Here is a 16,211-nt window from a genome sequence, read left to right on the forward strand (position 1 = left end):
TTATGACATTTTAATTTTCGTTGCAGTTCACACCAACACTGGTCAACTTTGGCCTTATTTTATCCAGTATATGTACATGAGCTGACAGAAAAGCTTTCACTGAACTTCATGAATGATCATTAGAATAAAATCTTTTAACCTACAAGTCAAAACTGACAAACACATTTTGCTGAGTCAATCTGATATCAAATGTTTTGATTACGTTTTCGAAGCAGATAAGTGTTACCAAGGAACAAAACACTGCTAAAAACAGGTAACTGCACAGAACAATATTTACTGTATATTGTGCTAGTCAACATGCCTGCAACAAAGAATGAAAACAAATGGCATATGGGATTAAGTTGGATATGTCATGCTAATTAAATCATTGGTCAAAATGTTTACTATAATGGTCATGTCTTACTCTTAGTATATGAGACATGAGAGGTAATCCTGTTTTTGAGTCAATGACAGAACTTGACATGTCATGGTTTGTATATGGAAATAATAAATACATGTAGTGCATATTGATAGTTAACTTATTAAATATATGAGACTGCAGATATTCAGGGTCTGAGTCTGATGTCATTAAGACAGGGATCAGAGTGCAAAGGCACTACGGATATTACTTCCACAATAAAACGCTATTGCTGTCACACAATTTGGACACTTCCATGTAACTATCTAATTCCAGCAAAATTAAAGAGTCAGTTATTAATACGGAAAACAAGTATACCTGTATAACACTGTATAGCATTTGTGTAATTTTACCTGCCTCAGACATTTTCATTTGAAAGCAGATGTGTTGTTTTTTAAAATTCATTTGACAACAGACCAGAATATTACATGAAGATCAATGTGCCATGGTGTTTGACTGAAAAAATACATTCACGGGAATGATGATGCAGAAATTATACTTTCATGGTCTTACCATTGAATACATGAAATAAGCTACTCTGTTCATCCCCTAAACCTCATTAAAATAGTAATGTTGTTTATTTCTTCGTCATCCTGAATCACACCGATACCGTTGATACAAATGTCATCTGATACTGGATAACATCATGTTATAATTCTATTCGGGTGCTTTAAACAAGAATTAGGTTAGATACGTGAAGTGTCATGCAGAGACTATTATCAAAGTTGAGCTGTCACCTGGCTAGAGCACTTGTAAGTGCACTCCCTCCTGCCGATCGACGTACTCTGCTGGCGAGCAACCTCTCTATAACTGCAACATTTCCAGTTCTTGCTGCTTCAAGCAGTTCCTGCTCTTTCCCCATAGTATCTGATTACAATATTCTGCAAACATTCGCTGGAAGATCGTACATTGTTGATAAAATTTCTTTACTTCCTTCTCGCCATGCTTAGACAGACAGCGCCATCTACAATGTTATCATAGCAGCTGTAAAACCATCTTTGATTGGTTTACTTGATAACACTTCGACCAATGAAATTGCCTTTCGTACACGTGCACGTGTTTTGTTTGTGACGTCACGACCTGACTAAATATAGTATGCTGATGTAAACAAGACCAGCTGATATTTCTTTGTGAAATGCGTGACAGATAGGCTGCTATTCAAAGTTCACAAATCAAGATGACAAAACCTTTGACTGTGGTAAGTTTTCTTAACCCGTTTCATTTGTAATTACATCCCTATCATAGCGACATCCTCCACATTGTGTCTCCGTCTGTAGAAGGAGCTCACAGTCGTTGAAGAAGTTGTTTACATCTAACCAAGATATTCCCAGAAATTCTGTCAAACATCTTTTATTATCATGAATATTAATTTTTTTGCGCGTTTATGCCATCCTTGTCAGCTACTGTTTTATTTTCAAGCAGCCAAAAGCTTGATCTGCATGCGTGAAAACTGAAAGGTCCAGAATTTGGCGGATCGAGGTTTTACTGTTATAATGTCGAAACAAAGCCAACGCTGAACTTGAGAGGTTAGAGGAAAATGGCGCTGGATCCATCAGATACACGACTGTTCCTGGTTATCTTCATTTTTGTTTATCCATTCCGTGTTTTAGTATTTCATGAAAGAATGATAACACATTACGTTGTAAGTGAGAAAATCTTTCCCACGACAAGAAAACTGTGTCAGCCCACGTGACAAACTGACCTACAAATCGTAAATCGTTTGTTGGCACGAAACACATGTTTACCTCAAGATTAAGCCCTTATTAGACCAGTGTTTCACATATATAACTTATTTCATTTGTTTTCTCCTAGCAGCGCGTTCATGTGGTGGTTTTAGAGCAACAGTCTCACCAGTTTTGTCTGGATAATGAGCTCAATATATTATGATGATTTTAACACAGGATTCAGCCTAAGGAGGTGTTGATGGAGTAATGGAGTTGTGATGTAAAATGCCAGCATATCAGTTGTTAATGAGACCACCCTAAGAAAATGACCAAAAAGAACTACCCCACTGTCTAAAAATCCAGTTATCAATGAATATTATTACTTCAAGGCAACTTTGGAAGCTAAATGTGTTTTTGTGTATGGAGACATAATATGTTCAGTTGGATTTTTTTATTGATGGCTTTCAATTCATGGTATTTGGATTCCGTTCAAGTTACCAAACCTGTTCACACGTGGGTACATTCTTGCAAACATTGGGAACTTCCATGTAATAAACATTTAAAACATTATTAGATCTATTTGTTTAAAATGTATTTCAAAAATAGAACAATGGGTGCAGTTCATGAACAATGGGGTTACATTTTTCAACACATACTAGTGACACGGTTTATTCTCTGATATATAAGTCACTCTTGGCCCAAGTGTTGATGTATGGCTGTTGTCACCTGTCAGTTTTATGATTGTGTGTGTTTTATCCAGGGTTGTGTGAGTGTGAAGGTTTACCTGAGCGGAACCAAGGTTACTGTCGCGTCAAGGTTTTAATTTGTTCATTATGACTGGGAGTATGTGATGGGTATGAACCTCACTCATACTATGACTGTTTACCCATGATTCATATTTTATTAGTGGAAGAAAACCAAGCCAAGCTATTATAGAAACAACAGTTGGAAATAATCAGCCCCCTCCCATGTCATTGTTATGGAATTTACAACTAATTAATTTGTCATGTCTTATCTACTCAACTTGCTTTTCTCTTCATTGTCTGTTTGTCATAAAATAACATCTCTTAACCTTTAATATTGTTTGTATTTCGTGAAAAACCCACATTTAATAAGTCTCATTTTATCATGATTATAAAACAAATTCCTGTACAGTTTGACTTAAATTTTCCAGTTGCATCAGAACCATTACTATAGTGACTACTGAAGCAATAAGTGTAACATCTGGCAGGAAATCAAGAAAATTGATGCGATGAAACAAGGTCAAAGCGTGTAGTTTGACCTATTTATATGTCCTTACTGTTTGACCGAGGCTTTTGTCTATACAGAGATCGTACATTTACAGACAGTACCCCACAAGATAATCACTGCCTGAACTGAATGACATTTAAGCCCCCACAACCCACTCACTTTGTGTATCTATTGTTGAATTTCCCGGCACATGACTTACTGCGTCAGTCATATGACCCCATTCACAAAATGTGGACTTTGAACTGCCATGTGACCGTGGATTACATCGACTTTATGACATCTGTGTAGGGGAATTCAGTGTTTGTTTATCCTACATGTCAGAGTTTTTTCTCATGGAAATGAAATTATTACTGCAAATTGTAGTGTTTTTCACAATCTGGGATTTATTATTGTGTGAAATACAATCTCTTTATGATGTAATTACTATATTTATCAACAATAATTAGATCTTCCTGTCTTGTTTATCTCACTCATTACTTGATTTTCCAATTTGAAATGATATTTTCATAGACTTGATCAAAATTCAGTCTTTGTGAACAGCATCTTGCCCCAGTAAATGCGTGTGTTTAATATTTGTAATATTAAGAGTAGTTATGTTCAAAAAGGATTTTTAGAGACATGTTTAAAATGTTCTTCTGACAAGTGCAGACCATATCCAGTTTCTGAAGTTATGTGACCTTTTTGTTTGCTTTTAGCTATTCATGACAGGAAATGTCATTTACATAATTAAAGAACGATGTTACATAACCAAACAGGAAATCATGAGATTTTACATGGGGGTTATTTCCCCATATGTTATTGATATCCATTGACCCCACTTCAGTAACCATCAAATTACAGAGGACTTCATCATACTTGATGTCTCTTCACTTTTTATCACAGGTGGTTGAAATTAGGCATGAATGACAAAGGTTGACTCATCCATAATGAATACAGTTTTAATTTTAATGTGTCCCTGGATTTTTATCCAAAACTATCAATGTCCAAATACCCCTTGCCCCCTCCCCTGGTAAATGTCTGATTGGAACTAATTCGCATTAATATCTTTGTATCCTTTCATGTGGATTGTTAGGGCAATGGGTGGTTGAGATATTCACTAATCATATGAAGGATTGGTGTTTGATTCCCACACGTGTTAAACCTATTTGTGTAGCTCCCTATCATGATCACTATCAATATTTAATCTAGTGTACCCTATCAACATAATCCTATCAACCCTTGCTTTGTTTTGTTAATGATTTCATCATCTGAATCCAGTGAATGTCTCTTATGAGTATTTCAGTGTCATTTATACCAGTCTGTCTAGGTTGTTTGGAAAAGTGGGGCGGTGGGGTAGCCTAGTGGTTAAAGCGTTGGCTTGTCACGCAGAAGACCCGGGTTCGAATCCCCACATGGGTACAATGTGTGAAGACCATTTCTGGTGTCCCCTCCGTGATGTTGCTGGAACATTGCTAAAAGCGGCGTAAAACCAAATTCAGTCAGTCAGTGTTTGGAAAAGTGGCCTGAAAGCACCACACACTCACTTTAGGCAACATTTGTCTGCAACATAGTGGCTACTAATTTGTCCAAACACATCATCCATCCAGTAAAATATTGGTATCAATAACATTCTCATTGCGGGACATTATGAAATATTGTTGCATCTGCTGTGAGTTCAATTAAGTGATACAAACAAGATTGAAGTCGACTCATAATAAATCACATGAGAACATCTCTGTCTGGCCATCTGTTGGTACTGCACAATGGTGGTCATCCACTGTGTCTAAATATATCTTTCCTCTCTTCAAACAGACTCAGTGTGTTGACCTTGTTTATTTCCTGTGACCAGGTGGTCTCCAGACCTTGTCTGAGGAAGGTCACTTCTCATTTCACACCTTTAATGAGTGATTGAAACAAAGGTTATATTTGTAACACTATGTTAATTACACATGCCCTCTTATTAGGAAAGATTCTCCAGTTTTCAATATTGAATCTGACCAGAACCAAATTTTATGTTCTATGTTTATTTTCACCTCTCTGATTGTAAAATACTCAAAATCATACAACAACAAAACAAAATACAAAGTGGTGTTTAATGTTGTCAGGAAGTCAGATACTGTATTTCCTCTATTAAGCAGTGCTTTAAGAAATAAGCACTGGGCCTCCAATAAGCGCCGGGTATAGACCTTTGCATTTTTTCGCAAATGTATTCTCCCTTGGTCTCAAAATAAATATATTAAGGAATGGTCCCTTAAATCATAACTTCATGTACTCATCCCCGCTTTTAAAAATACAGGGTATTTTAATAAGCGCCAAGCCTCTAGAGGTCCGTTGAAAAAATAAGCGCTGGGGGTGCTTGTTAGAGGAAATACGGTATCTGTGGATCAAACACATGTATGATGATTACTTAATTAAGGTTTCTCTTTAAGTGGATGACCACCACCATATAGCTGGAATATTGCTGAGTGTGGCGTAAAACTAAACTCACTCACTCTTTAACCGGATAATTGGTTTCCGGATCAGGCCATCAATTTTTTATCCAAAATGGTTACTTTACATCTGGTGACAAACCAACAATATTTGTTGACATAGTTTAAGATGCGTCAAATATTGGATGACCAATCCAACATGCATGAAAGTAACCAAGAGCGGATACAACTTGGAGGGGGGGGGAGTGCAGTTCATTTTCACCTGAGACAAATTAGGTCTGCCTGTGATTTCATAAACTTTCATGACAAAAGAGGAGGTTCGCACCCCTGCATCCCCCCTTCTGGACCCACCTATGGAAACACAGGGATCTATCGCAAAATTACCTGGATCGATCAATGTATTTCCTATTTACATCTTGTTGTGATTTTAAAGTAATCCTGTTGACTTTCTGCATCACTAACAACAAACCACATGTTCATACAATAACACTTTGTTCTACAATATTTGTTCAAGAATGTGATCAGAATGTACAAAGGCATGGGAGGCAACTCTATTCAGTTGTTCAGGAGGTTTAAGTCGAGGATGTGTCCAGATAAGCGGGTTCCACTGTTGTAACCGTAACACTTCTAAAATATGACAAACCCTTCCATTGCAGATGTTGCTAGAAATAATCCAGGAGTATTTAGCTGAAAATTAGCATTTTTCAAAAGTTTTAAGGAATCACAATAGTGTTTAATTTGTGCATCCTGGAGTGGAAAATATTGAAATGGCATGGATAAAATTATTTTCAATGTGCCTTGGCTGCACAACAAAAATCATAAAAAAATACTCACTATGATTCATTTTAATGATTCATTTAATGGGAACTGATAAATTTTGACCAACTTAAATTATTGGAAACCTATTTTTGCACCCCATCAAACTGTTTATTGGTGGAACTCTCAACCTCACAATATCACATGGGCATGACACGTGACAGGAAATCCCGGTTTTGGAGTTATAACATAGTTTATATGGGTTAGGTTATGGCTCAAGGACAGAATGAATGCTGTCATGATAGTGTTCAGGAAATCCAACTCTCAAATTATAGGTTTTGATGGTTACTAATTTGTTACACAATAAATTGATATGGCATAGTTGTTGTGATGTGTTTATTTGGATCGTCAAAGGCATAGGCACACATAGTTTCATGAAGACACTCCAAAATGATCTGCCTGGTGCCCCATGGCACACTTCAATAAGAAATACATTTCTGTCCCTGGTGTTTTTTTGCTTAATTTCAGAACATTGAGATCTCCTCTGTTACTTCCCAATTGCGCAGATCGATGCTCATGCTGTTGGTCACTGGATTGTCTGGTCCAGACTCGATTATTTACAGACCACCGCCATATAGCTGGAATATTGCTGAGTGTGGCGTAAAACAAAACTCACTCTTCTGTTACTGTTCCAGGTATTGCTTAAATAACTTGTGAAAACCTCCCCACATTTCATGGAAGTGCTGAAACACACGATGGTTAACTGGATAAATATAAAGACATTCAATAGATAATAAGGTATTATCAGTATCATACAAACACACGAGAACTGAGATCATCACTGGTGATGAATGGTTGGAACAAGTGTGAAGACACTCTCTCATTTCCTCAGAATAACATGGAGCTGGTTGCGTCAGGCATAAATCCCTGTTTTACATTACTGCATTACCACCATCAGCCACCATTGATGTAAACACATCCAGCAGCTACTGTTTATCATCTCTGCTTAGAAGCATAAACAGTGAGCCCCCTAATTCTTGTCATCAGGAATAGTATATACAAGTATTTGCCTCAAAACTTCATGTTGGCTGATCTGATACATTCATCATCTTTATGCTGACAAGCTGTATCAGGGGTGACCTTGTGTGTTTATTTGACATTTTCCCATATCACATATTTTCTGGAAACTGCGTACAATTGGAAGATGACTGAACAAATTAAAGTACCAAACTGTTTCAAAGTGGTGTTTCAATCATGGTGTATAACTTCTGATTTGATTCTGTTTGATATCAGAAGTCATATTCCAAACATGGCAGTGATCCTGTATAATAGGACCCGTAAGTAGGTCATGGCACTTCGCGAGACTTTAGTACTTCCAGTGACAAACGATGTTTCATACCTTTTCGAATGGTCTCACGGTTGTCAGTTGACAGTAGGGAACTGATAATCCTTCTAGGAATAACAAATTTCCGATCTAACAATTTCCAAATGAGCCAACTATTACGAGTGTCAACAGGTGTGACAGTCAAGCATGGTTGTACACTTGGTCCGGTGTAGTAAAGTCATATTTTGCGGTCATCCAATTTGGAACCAGAACTGGTTCTTGAATATACGCTTGTCACCGGAAATCTGGTACCGGAAGTAAGCTGGGCCCCGTCGAGCATATCGCAAGTTGGCGTGCACAATGGGAGCCGGGAACCAGCTTAGTTCCAGAAGTAGCGCCTCTTACAGGCACTCTTACCCTCAAATTGTCAAAGAAGGGCGGTCACAACAGGGCTATTGGCTTAAAGATATGTCAGAATAGGGAGAAAGATATGTTGGTTTAATCTGAGAGTTTTCCCAATCTCTGCCAGTAACTCACATCCTCATACTCATAGGTTGTGTGTGATTTCCCGTAATTTATTGAACTGTATGTTCTGTGGTTATTTGCACTTATTATGAGAAAACAGCCATGATAGTCTGGTGGATAGAGTGTTACATCTTCAGCCAAGCCATGTCATGCCAAAGACGTTCTTAAAAGATTAAACTTGTATTACATACACTATCTGGGACTCTGCTTTAAGGACTGGTCAGCTTAGCATCAGAGTAGAGCATCCATGTTATATTGTGTCATAGAATTTCAGTCGACTAGTGCAATAAAACTGGCATCATTCCAGTACATACATGCATGTCGCTAAATAATAGCAATTAGTTTTAACGTGACTTAAACCCTATTACATCTCACTTCAATAACTATGTGGTTGTTTATTCGTACATGCCATGCTTACTATTAATTACTAAGTGTTCCACCTTTCTTTGTATTCAGTGTTTGTTTTCATCTTCTTGCAGCTCAAAAGTGTTGGGCCCAAGCTGGTGCCGTTCTTCAAGACGGTGGCGATATACTTCGTATTGTTTGGGGATGAGGAGCGATCTTCCATTTTCTTCTGCATCGTCAAGCTCCTCCCCATCATCTCGCTCATCCTGTTTGTGCTGATGCATGGGATGAACCTCTCCGAATACTACCGCTACTCTCGCCGCATCCTCATCGGCCTCGTCCTGTCTTGTCTCGGAGATGCATTCCTCGTATGGAAGAAGACATATTTTGAAGCAGGTATCCTCATGTTCGCCCTTGCCCAACTTCAGTATGCCCGAGCGTTCGGCTGGCGTCCCTTCAACCCATACGCTGGCACAGTGTTTGCCGTTCTGTCGGGCATTATCTTCTACCACCTGCAGACAAGCCTGGAGGGCATCATGATATATATGGTCGGCATCTACGTCGTCCTCATCAGCATCATGGGGTGGAGGGCCGTCGCTCGGGTCCGCTTCTTTGATGATCTGTGGACGTGGACCAAGCTGAGCAGCTGCGCTGGTGCCATATGTTTCATGATATCAGACTTGACCATTGCAGTTGACAAATTTGTGCGACCAGTTCCATTTGCTCATCCCATTATTATGGTGACGTATTATGCTGCTCAGTTCGGAATATCCCTGTCAGTTGTGGACAGTCCTCTGGAGGAATTGATGAACGTGGATTGAACTCGGCAGTGCTGAATCAATGTGTCGCTGTTACCGAACTGATACTCAAAACCACCAAGTTTCAAAGTAGGGTAGAACTTATTTTTCAAAACAAAATATTGGATAGTTTCAACATGGGTCTTGGTGAATCCAAGGACTCATTCATCTAGGACAAGCTACCTTGAACAACGGGAACAATTTGTTAAAAAATCCTGAAATGACATGGATAGATCATCATCTGAAATGATGAAATAACAAATTTTAAAGCCACAAAAAATGATTTTGGATGGATATTTAAAAACTTGAAAATCAAACAGTGAAAATGTCCCAATAATTTATTGTAATGTACATATAGAGATACGTTAGTGGAAGTTGGCTGAGATTTGGCAGTGATGTTCCCATTTAGTCAAAGAAAGGAACTCTTCTCTCCAAATTCCTAACCCCAATGGTAGGCACATTGACTGCCAGTGATATGCTGATGAGGGGGTTTTCTCAACACACTCAACGTTCCAAGCCTACTCCACCTTTTTTGGGTTTGAGGGCTTTGATGGTGCGATAAGTCATGATATTACTAGTCATCCTCTGCCTCTCTGCGATGAACAGCATGCTTGACTGGGCTCTTAGTTCATCAATCAAGCAGCTATGCTGTATAGACTGAACATATTTAGTTGAAAGTAACTTCAAAGATTACTGATTGACTGAGAGGCTATTCCTGTACACCTCACCTGAATGTATACCGTTGCTGACATTTACTAATTACTTTCTTTAAATGTCATTTTTATGCAGTCAAATTACTTTCTTGAAATGTAATGTTCATTGCATAAGTAACTGAAATATTTAGTGGAAGGTGTTCACCCATCTAGTGTCTGCAGGTGAATTTATTGAGCATATCTAGATGTAGAACAAATTAACAATGGTGCTTGTAAAAACAATGAATTCAGATTATAGTTTACGATCTATTTAATCTTTTTGCCAGACATAATGATCTGCAAGTATATATTTTATTGAAACAAGCATTACTGTACCTGCACAATGACAGAATGTACTTTAGAATCTACATTGTGTTATTCCATGAAACATCAGACTCTCCCAAGGTGCCTACCAACAGTACCAACATATGTTCAGTACAGTAGAATACTTGTATAACGAACACGGATATAACGAACTGACGGCAATGGCAAACTGTTTTAAAAGTCCCGAATAAACCTTATATTATCATATAAAAAAGTGAATAGCGAACTACGGATATAACGAACTAATTTCAGTGGTCCCTTGGAGATCGTTATAAAGGTATTTTACTGTAATTACTAACAAGAACAGTTTGGTCTACCTTCAGATACTGATTTGGCAAAGGTTTCTGAACTTTAATATCACTGGACATCAGATGTTTTAAAACTTAGCTTGACGTTCCATTGAGATAAGTTTATTTATCTTTTCTTTAGAAATTGTCAGTGATGTTGCATGTATATAGCTGAATCTTGAGGCGTACGTCTGTGTGTTGTGAAGAAACACTGTAACCGATAGCTCTCACAACATAGACTGTATTCATGTGATGTTTGACAAACTAGATCCCACTGCTTGTATTTGAATGTTGCTATGTCTTCTGTCAAAGCTTCCCACGAAGCATACACAATGCAATGTTTTGTTGATATGTTTCTTTATCATTAATGTGTCACCTTTAAGATATTTATGATTTTAATACACCAGATCTTTCACATGTGATTTGCCTGTGTATGCTTTTGCAATAGTGTTCCAGACAGCATTTGTTTATTGTTTTATTTGTATGTTTTAGTGCTAGATTGTTGTACTGTTCATCTACTACGTCTAGTTATGTAGATTCATATTAGTACTCTTTGTAGTTTGGGCTAAATTTCCGTGTACTATGAAAAATATATATTTAAATTGACATACATTGTGTTTACCATTTAGAAATAATGACATGCACAATAATATATAAACAATAGTAAACACTTTTCAAAGTTCTACTAAGTCACACAATATATTAATGTGACTTTTCACATTCAGAAACCATCTACATTGTGTGTGTGTATATTATTTAGTTGTGTGGACTATTTTCAGGTGTGTTGGTCTGTGTAAGTCTTTACCCTCAGGAAACCTGTCACATGAAGCATGTCTGTGTTTGTTTGTGTTGTTGATAATTATGTCTATTGATGCAGTGCTGGCTAAGTGCAAGAGATGCTGCAGACCGCACATATTTATTGGGTTTGCTTATTGCGTACTATAAAATGTTTGCGGCTTCACAGGAAGTCTTCCTCTTGAAATCTGTATCTTGGACCTTAACTTCACGTTATTCTCAAAATGTTATTTGTTCTCAGGAACGATGTATCCTTTTTGTTTATTATGTTAAAGTTTGCATTTTTTTAAAGTAATGTTCAGAATACATTTCACAGCTTCGTTTGGATACAAATCAGTGTTGATGATTTCTGTTCCATATTTTTGCTCAAAGTGTGAAATATACAAGTTTTCCTGACCGAGATACAGCTGAACAGTCTGACATTTGGTCCGATTCTGTTTTCTGTCAATTTAGAGCGCAGTGTTGTACGTTGTTCCTTTTTTTTAAAAATTTAATTGAATCCTGCTTCCTTCAGCTTGTATTGTTCAGGGACCATGCCATTATCTTGATTTTCTGTTTTTGAACTTTTTTAGTATAGTGTGTTTTGTGACATTTACTCTCTTATTAAATATTGTCTGTCACTTGTCACAACCAAAGAAGTCGATGGACAATCTCACAAAACAGTCATGGCTGAAAACCAGTAGCATTTGATGGTTAAATAGCAATCTGAAAGTATATTGTTGTTGAAACTATTCCATCGTGACACATGCATGGACTTCTATGTTTTTGTCACCAATTACCCTGTTGAAATATCCTCCTGGGTTTTGTGAGATGGTCCCTTGCACTGACACACAGCAAATGTGTCAGACGACAAAATTGGCATTAGAGGTGTCGGGAAAACAACTTGTGTTTTGTGAATGTCACATTGGAAATGTTTCCATGGTTACAGTTTTAAGCTTGTATGTTAGTGCTAGTAATGTTTGATTTGGTTGGTTTATATCTAGTTGTAGAATAGACAATGTGTAGTTTGACAGTCATTAGGGAAACATTATTATTTTTTCCTTCATGTAGATGAACCATGTATGTTTTTCAAATGTCTTTTCAGAGCATTTGCAATTGCCTGCACTGAATATTGATTGGGATCTTGTGAAAAACTGACATTATAATTTATTTCTCAAATATTTTTATAACTGTTTGTGCTGATAGACAAATGCGGTTTTCACAGCTTTTTGTTGACAGTGCCGATTCATATGTGGGCTGTCTTCAAGAAGCCATGTTTTGTACATATATTCTCTTCTTCTGCAACAACAATGCAACGTTGTTATGACAGTTATGGCATTATGGTAACAGTGGGCGCCTATCTCAACAATGCTCCTTTTTCACAAACAATGGAAATGTCACTGGTCACTGGTCACAACCCTGATCAAGTAGGACTTAGGTTAGTTGGTTGGTTTGTGGTTTAACACCACACGCAGCAATATTCCAGCTATATGGCGGCGGTCTGTAAATAATCCAGTCTGGACCAGATAATCCAGTGATGACCATCATGAGCATCAATCTAAGCAATTTGGATACGATGACATGTGTCAACCAAGTCAGCGAGCCTGACCACCCAATCCTGTAAGCTGCCTCTTACGACAAGCATGGGTTGCTGAAGGTCAGTTCTATTCCAGATCTTCCTAGGTATTTAGGACTAAAGACCCCTGTATGTAGTGTAAAACACAGTGTGGAAATAGCAATCACTACACAACATGGCTCTCAAAGTATTCATGGTTGTTGCAAGTAAATCAAGTTTTGTGTTTGCGATTGGTTTTAAATTGTGTACTATATTTGAAGACATGATCTATAACTGTTTTTTTTGTTGATGATGCAAGGGCAAATTCAAATTTGATCATATTTATGCAAAGTTTTGCATTCAGTTTCTTCCTATATCACATTTTACAGTGTTGAAGAAGGGTTGACAGATCTGCCAGTTTGACATTGTGTCAGTTGTCATAACAGTTTCTCTGAGCTGGACTTTTAGGGGTGGCATACAATCATGGCACTGAAGACCAGGGTTTGATTTCCCTCATGTGTTCAATACATGGAACCATTTCTGGCGTCCATCATGATATTGCTGCAATAGATCCAACCAAAAATATTCTCACTCACCCTGGCTAGCCAGAATACCAAGTCCTACGAGTTTACAGGGTGACCAGTTGTCTGACCAGTGCATCTCCATTGTAAGGTGGTGCTTTGTGAATTGGTTTACGGATCCACCCACCCCAATATTGTTTAACAAGTCATGAAATTGCTTTTTAAAGCAAATTTTCATTGGAACGTTTACCAAGATGATTACAAAAAGTGCATGCAATGACATGCACAGATAGTAACACTCAGAAACAAATGGAAGAAAAAACATTTATCTGGAATTACTTTCTTCTAACCAGTTATGAAACAAATCCGTAAACCAAACTATAAAGAAGTATTGTGTTCAAGGAGCAGAGAGAGACGGCTCCACTAGGGTGTGAGTGTTTTGTGTGAGATGGATGTGTGTATCGGAATACTCCTGTAGTATATTATTGTTAATGTTTCAGCATGAAATAAATAGCAACCTCAGCTATACTTCTTTTTTAAATTTAACATCAAAATACGTTTGAGTAACATTTAAACACTGACCAACTCCAAGCCCACACATGTACTGTGTAAGACGTGTTGTGATATTACCATTGCTGACAATCGTAACTGTGTCATGGGCTTTCAGTGTAGTTGTGAGTTTGACATGAATGCATATAGATATACTTTCAACTTATATATTTATTCGGAGGACAGGTTTGGCTCTCATTTATCAGCCGACTAAAATATGTAACTTTACTTGATACAACCATTTTCCATTTTGTTCTGACACAAAATATAACAAAGATCAGCTATCCTGATCCTATCAGTACTGACATTTCGGTGTGAATGAACTGGTTAATGTATGGGCTGTTTTAAAGTTCTTTTAAAAGTGCACATAATTAACGATGCTTACAACAGTTATGAGTTCATAAAAAGAGGTAGAAAATCCATAAGACATGAACACCATCCAAAAAGGTTTAATTCTCACATTTCTCTTAATATTTAACACATTTTAAAATACATTGATATCAAGCTTTTATTATTTATTTTTTTAGTGGTTCCTTTCATCAGATAAACTTGAGTTTGTATACTGCATATCCTTAGTACGCTGTCAAGTGTTTGAACAGTTTCTAGAAATGTGTGTTCTCTGTTCTCTTCAAATATTTAAAAATCTGGTGGAATTTAGTTGAGCATAGGTGTCAGGTCATGTGAATGACCCTTGTCTTCCTTTAACAAACAACAACCTTGGTTCATCTTATTTCCGATGAGCAAATCAGGATATCTGAGGTGAAATCTTGAAATGAGCCATAACCATAAACCTGTTGTCAGGGACGACGGACTATTTGATTTCTCAAATATATGCATTTATGCCAGGTCCAACCCTTCCAACAAGATATTGTAATATTTGTGTTGTTTATCTTCCACACCAAGCACACATGTATACTGAGGGAGAAATGAATAAAAATATTAATCCTATGTTATGTTGTTTGTCCGTTCTTAAAGATATAGAGAGGTGAGGTGAAAGGGGGTTTAACATTGTACTTAAGAATATTTCGCTCATGACAATGTGCATGCGTGTGTATGTGTGGCTGCTTGTACTAGCCCAGACTTAAGCTGGTTTTATAGTGCTAGCTCACTGAGATACCATGCCGCAGTTAAACATGAATACCCCACTTAGACACAGTATACCGACTCCGAGCCGACCAGTCCTTGTTGTACCTATTAATGCCGAGCGCCAGGCAGGGACCAACAAGTGCCATATTTTAACATCTTTTGGTATGACGTGGATGGCGACCTTCTGCCTCCAGACAGAAACTCTCACCACTACTATACACCACGGAGGCGGTCTAACGAAAAAGAGAGAATAAGATTTTCCTTAACATGTACGAGATGTATCAATGTTGAGTTCAGTGAAACTTTATTAAGGAAGTGTCTGAGCCGTCAAATGTACTTCATACTCCCTGAAGCACTGAGAATGAGTTATTGTTCATATATGAAGGCGTTTCCTATTCTCGCAGTACTTACTAATATCAGCTGAAAAAATAACACAATTTTTATCGTATGAATGCTTGTTTTTAAATCAGCTGCTAGATCCATCAGGTGAATTATCACTTGTGAGTCATCCGCCATTGACGAAATGAGGCGTCTCCCATTCTTGCGGTATAACGAGGAAGTAACATTATGGAGTTACGGAAGAGCAATCCTACCGAAAAGGTTGGGAAAAAGATTTGCTATGTCCAAGTTGGTATAAACTCACCAATATTTGTGACATTGCAAAATTTTGATCACTCGCAGACTTGGGCAACTTCATAGTTACCGGTCGGCAAGGTTAACAACCGCTCGGTGTCGCGCATCGGTGATATTGGCCGAAAACGTATTTACGCAGAATAGGAAAGAATAGGAGACAGAACTATACAACTAATTGTTGAGAACAACCGTCACTGAACTGGGATGGTGTCAAGCTGCCTGTTAACTCTGAAGGCTGTCAAGGGCACTAACCCATGAATATATATATGTTTCATATGTTCACTGCAAATTACCAAGCTTCTCTTTCCAGTGGAATGAAGTAG

General features: G+C 37.7%; 2 protein-coding genes across 2 annotated transcripts in view; one reads left to right on the top strand and one right to left on the bottom strand.

Annotated features, from left to right (window-relative positions):
* LOC124277745 (ankyrin repeat and SAM domain-containing protein 1A-like) overlaps positions 1-1,259 on the bottom strand; it is a 53,915-nt gene extending 52,656 nt beyond the window's left edge. Inside the window, exon 1 of the mRNA XM_046713470.1 lies at positions 1,135-1,259. Within this exon, the coding sequence (XP_046569426.1) occupies positions 1,135-1,259 (125 nt within the window). The remainder of the gene's footprint in view (positions 1-1,134) is intronic.
* Positions 1,260-1,487: 228 nt separating this feature from the next.
* Positions 1,488-15,117, top strand: LOC124277765 (lysoplasmalogenase-like protein TMEM86A). Its single transcript, XM_046713498.1, has 2 exons — positions 1,488-1,595; positions 8,805-15,117. The coding sequence occupies exons 1-2, from the start codon at positions 1,575-1,577 to the stop codon at positions 9,489-9,491; spliced, it is 708 nt and encodes a 235-aa protein (XP_046569454.1). The 5' UTR covers positions 1,488-1,574; the 3' UTR covers positions 9,492-15,117.
* Positions 15,118-16,211: the final 1,094 nt, after the last annotated feature.

This window comes from Haliotis rubra, unplaced genomic scaffold (genome assembly GCF_003918875.1).
Source record: "Haliotis rubra isolate DU_JTF1 unplaced genomic scaffold, ASM391887v1 Scf227, whole genome shotgun sequence".
Lineage (NCBI taxonomy): Eukaryota > Metazoa > Mollusca > Gastropoda > Lepetellida > Haliotidae > Haliotis > Haliotis rubra.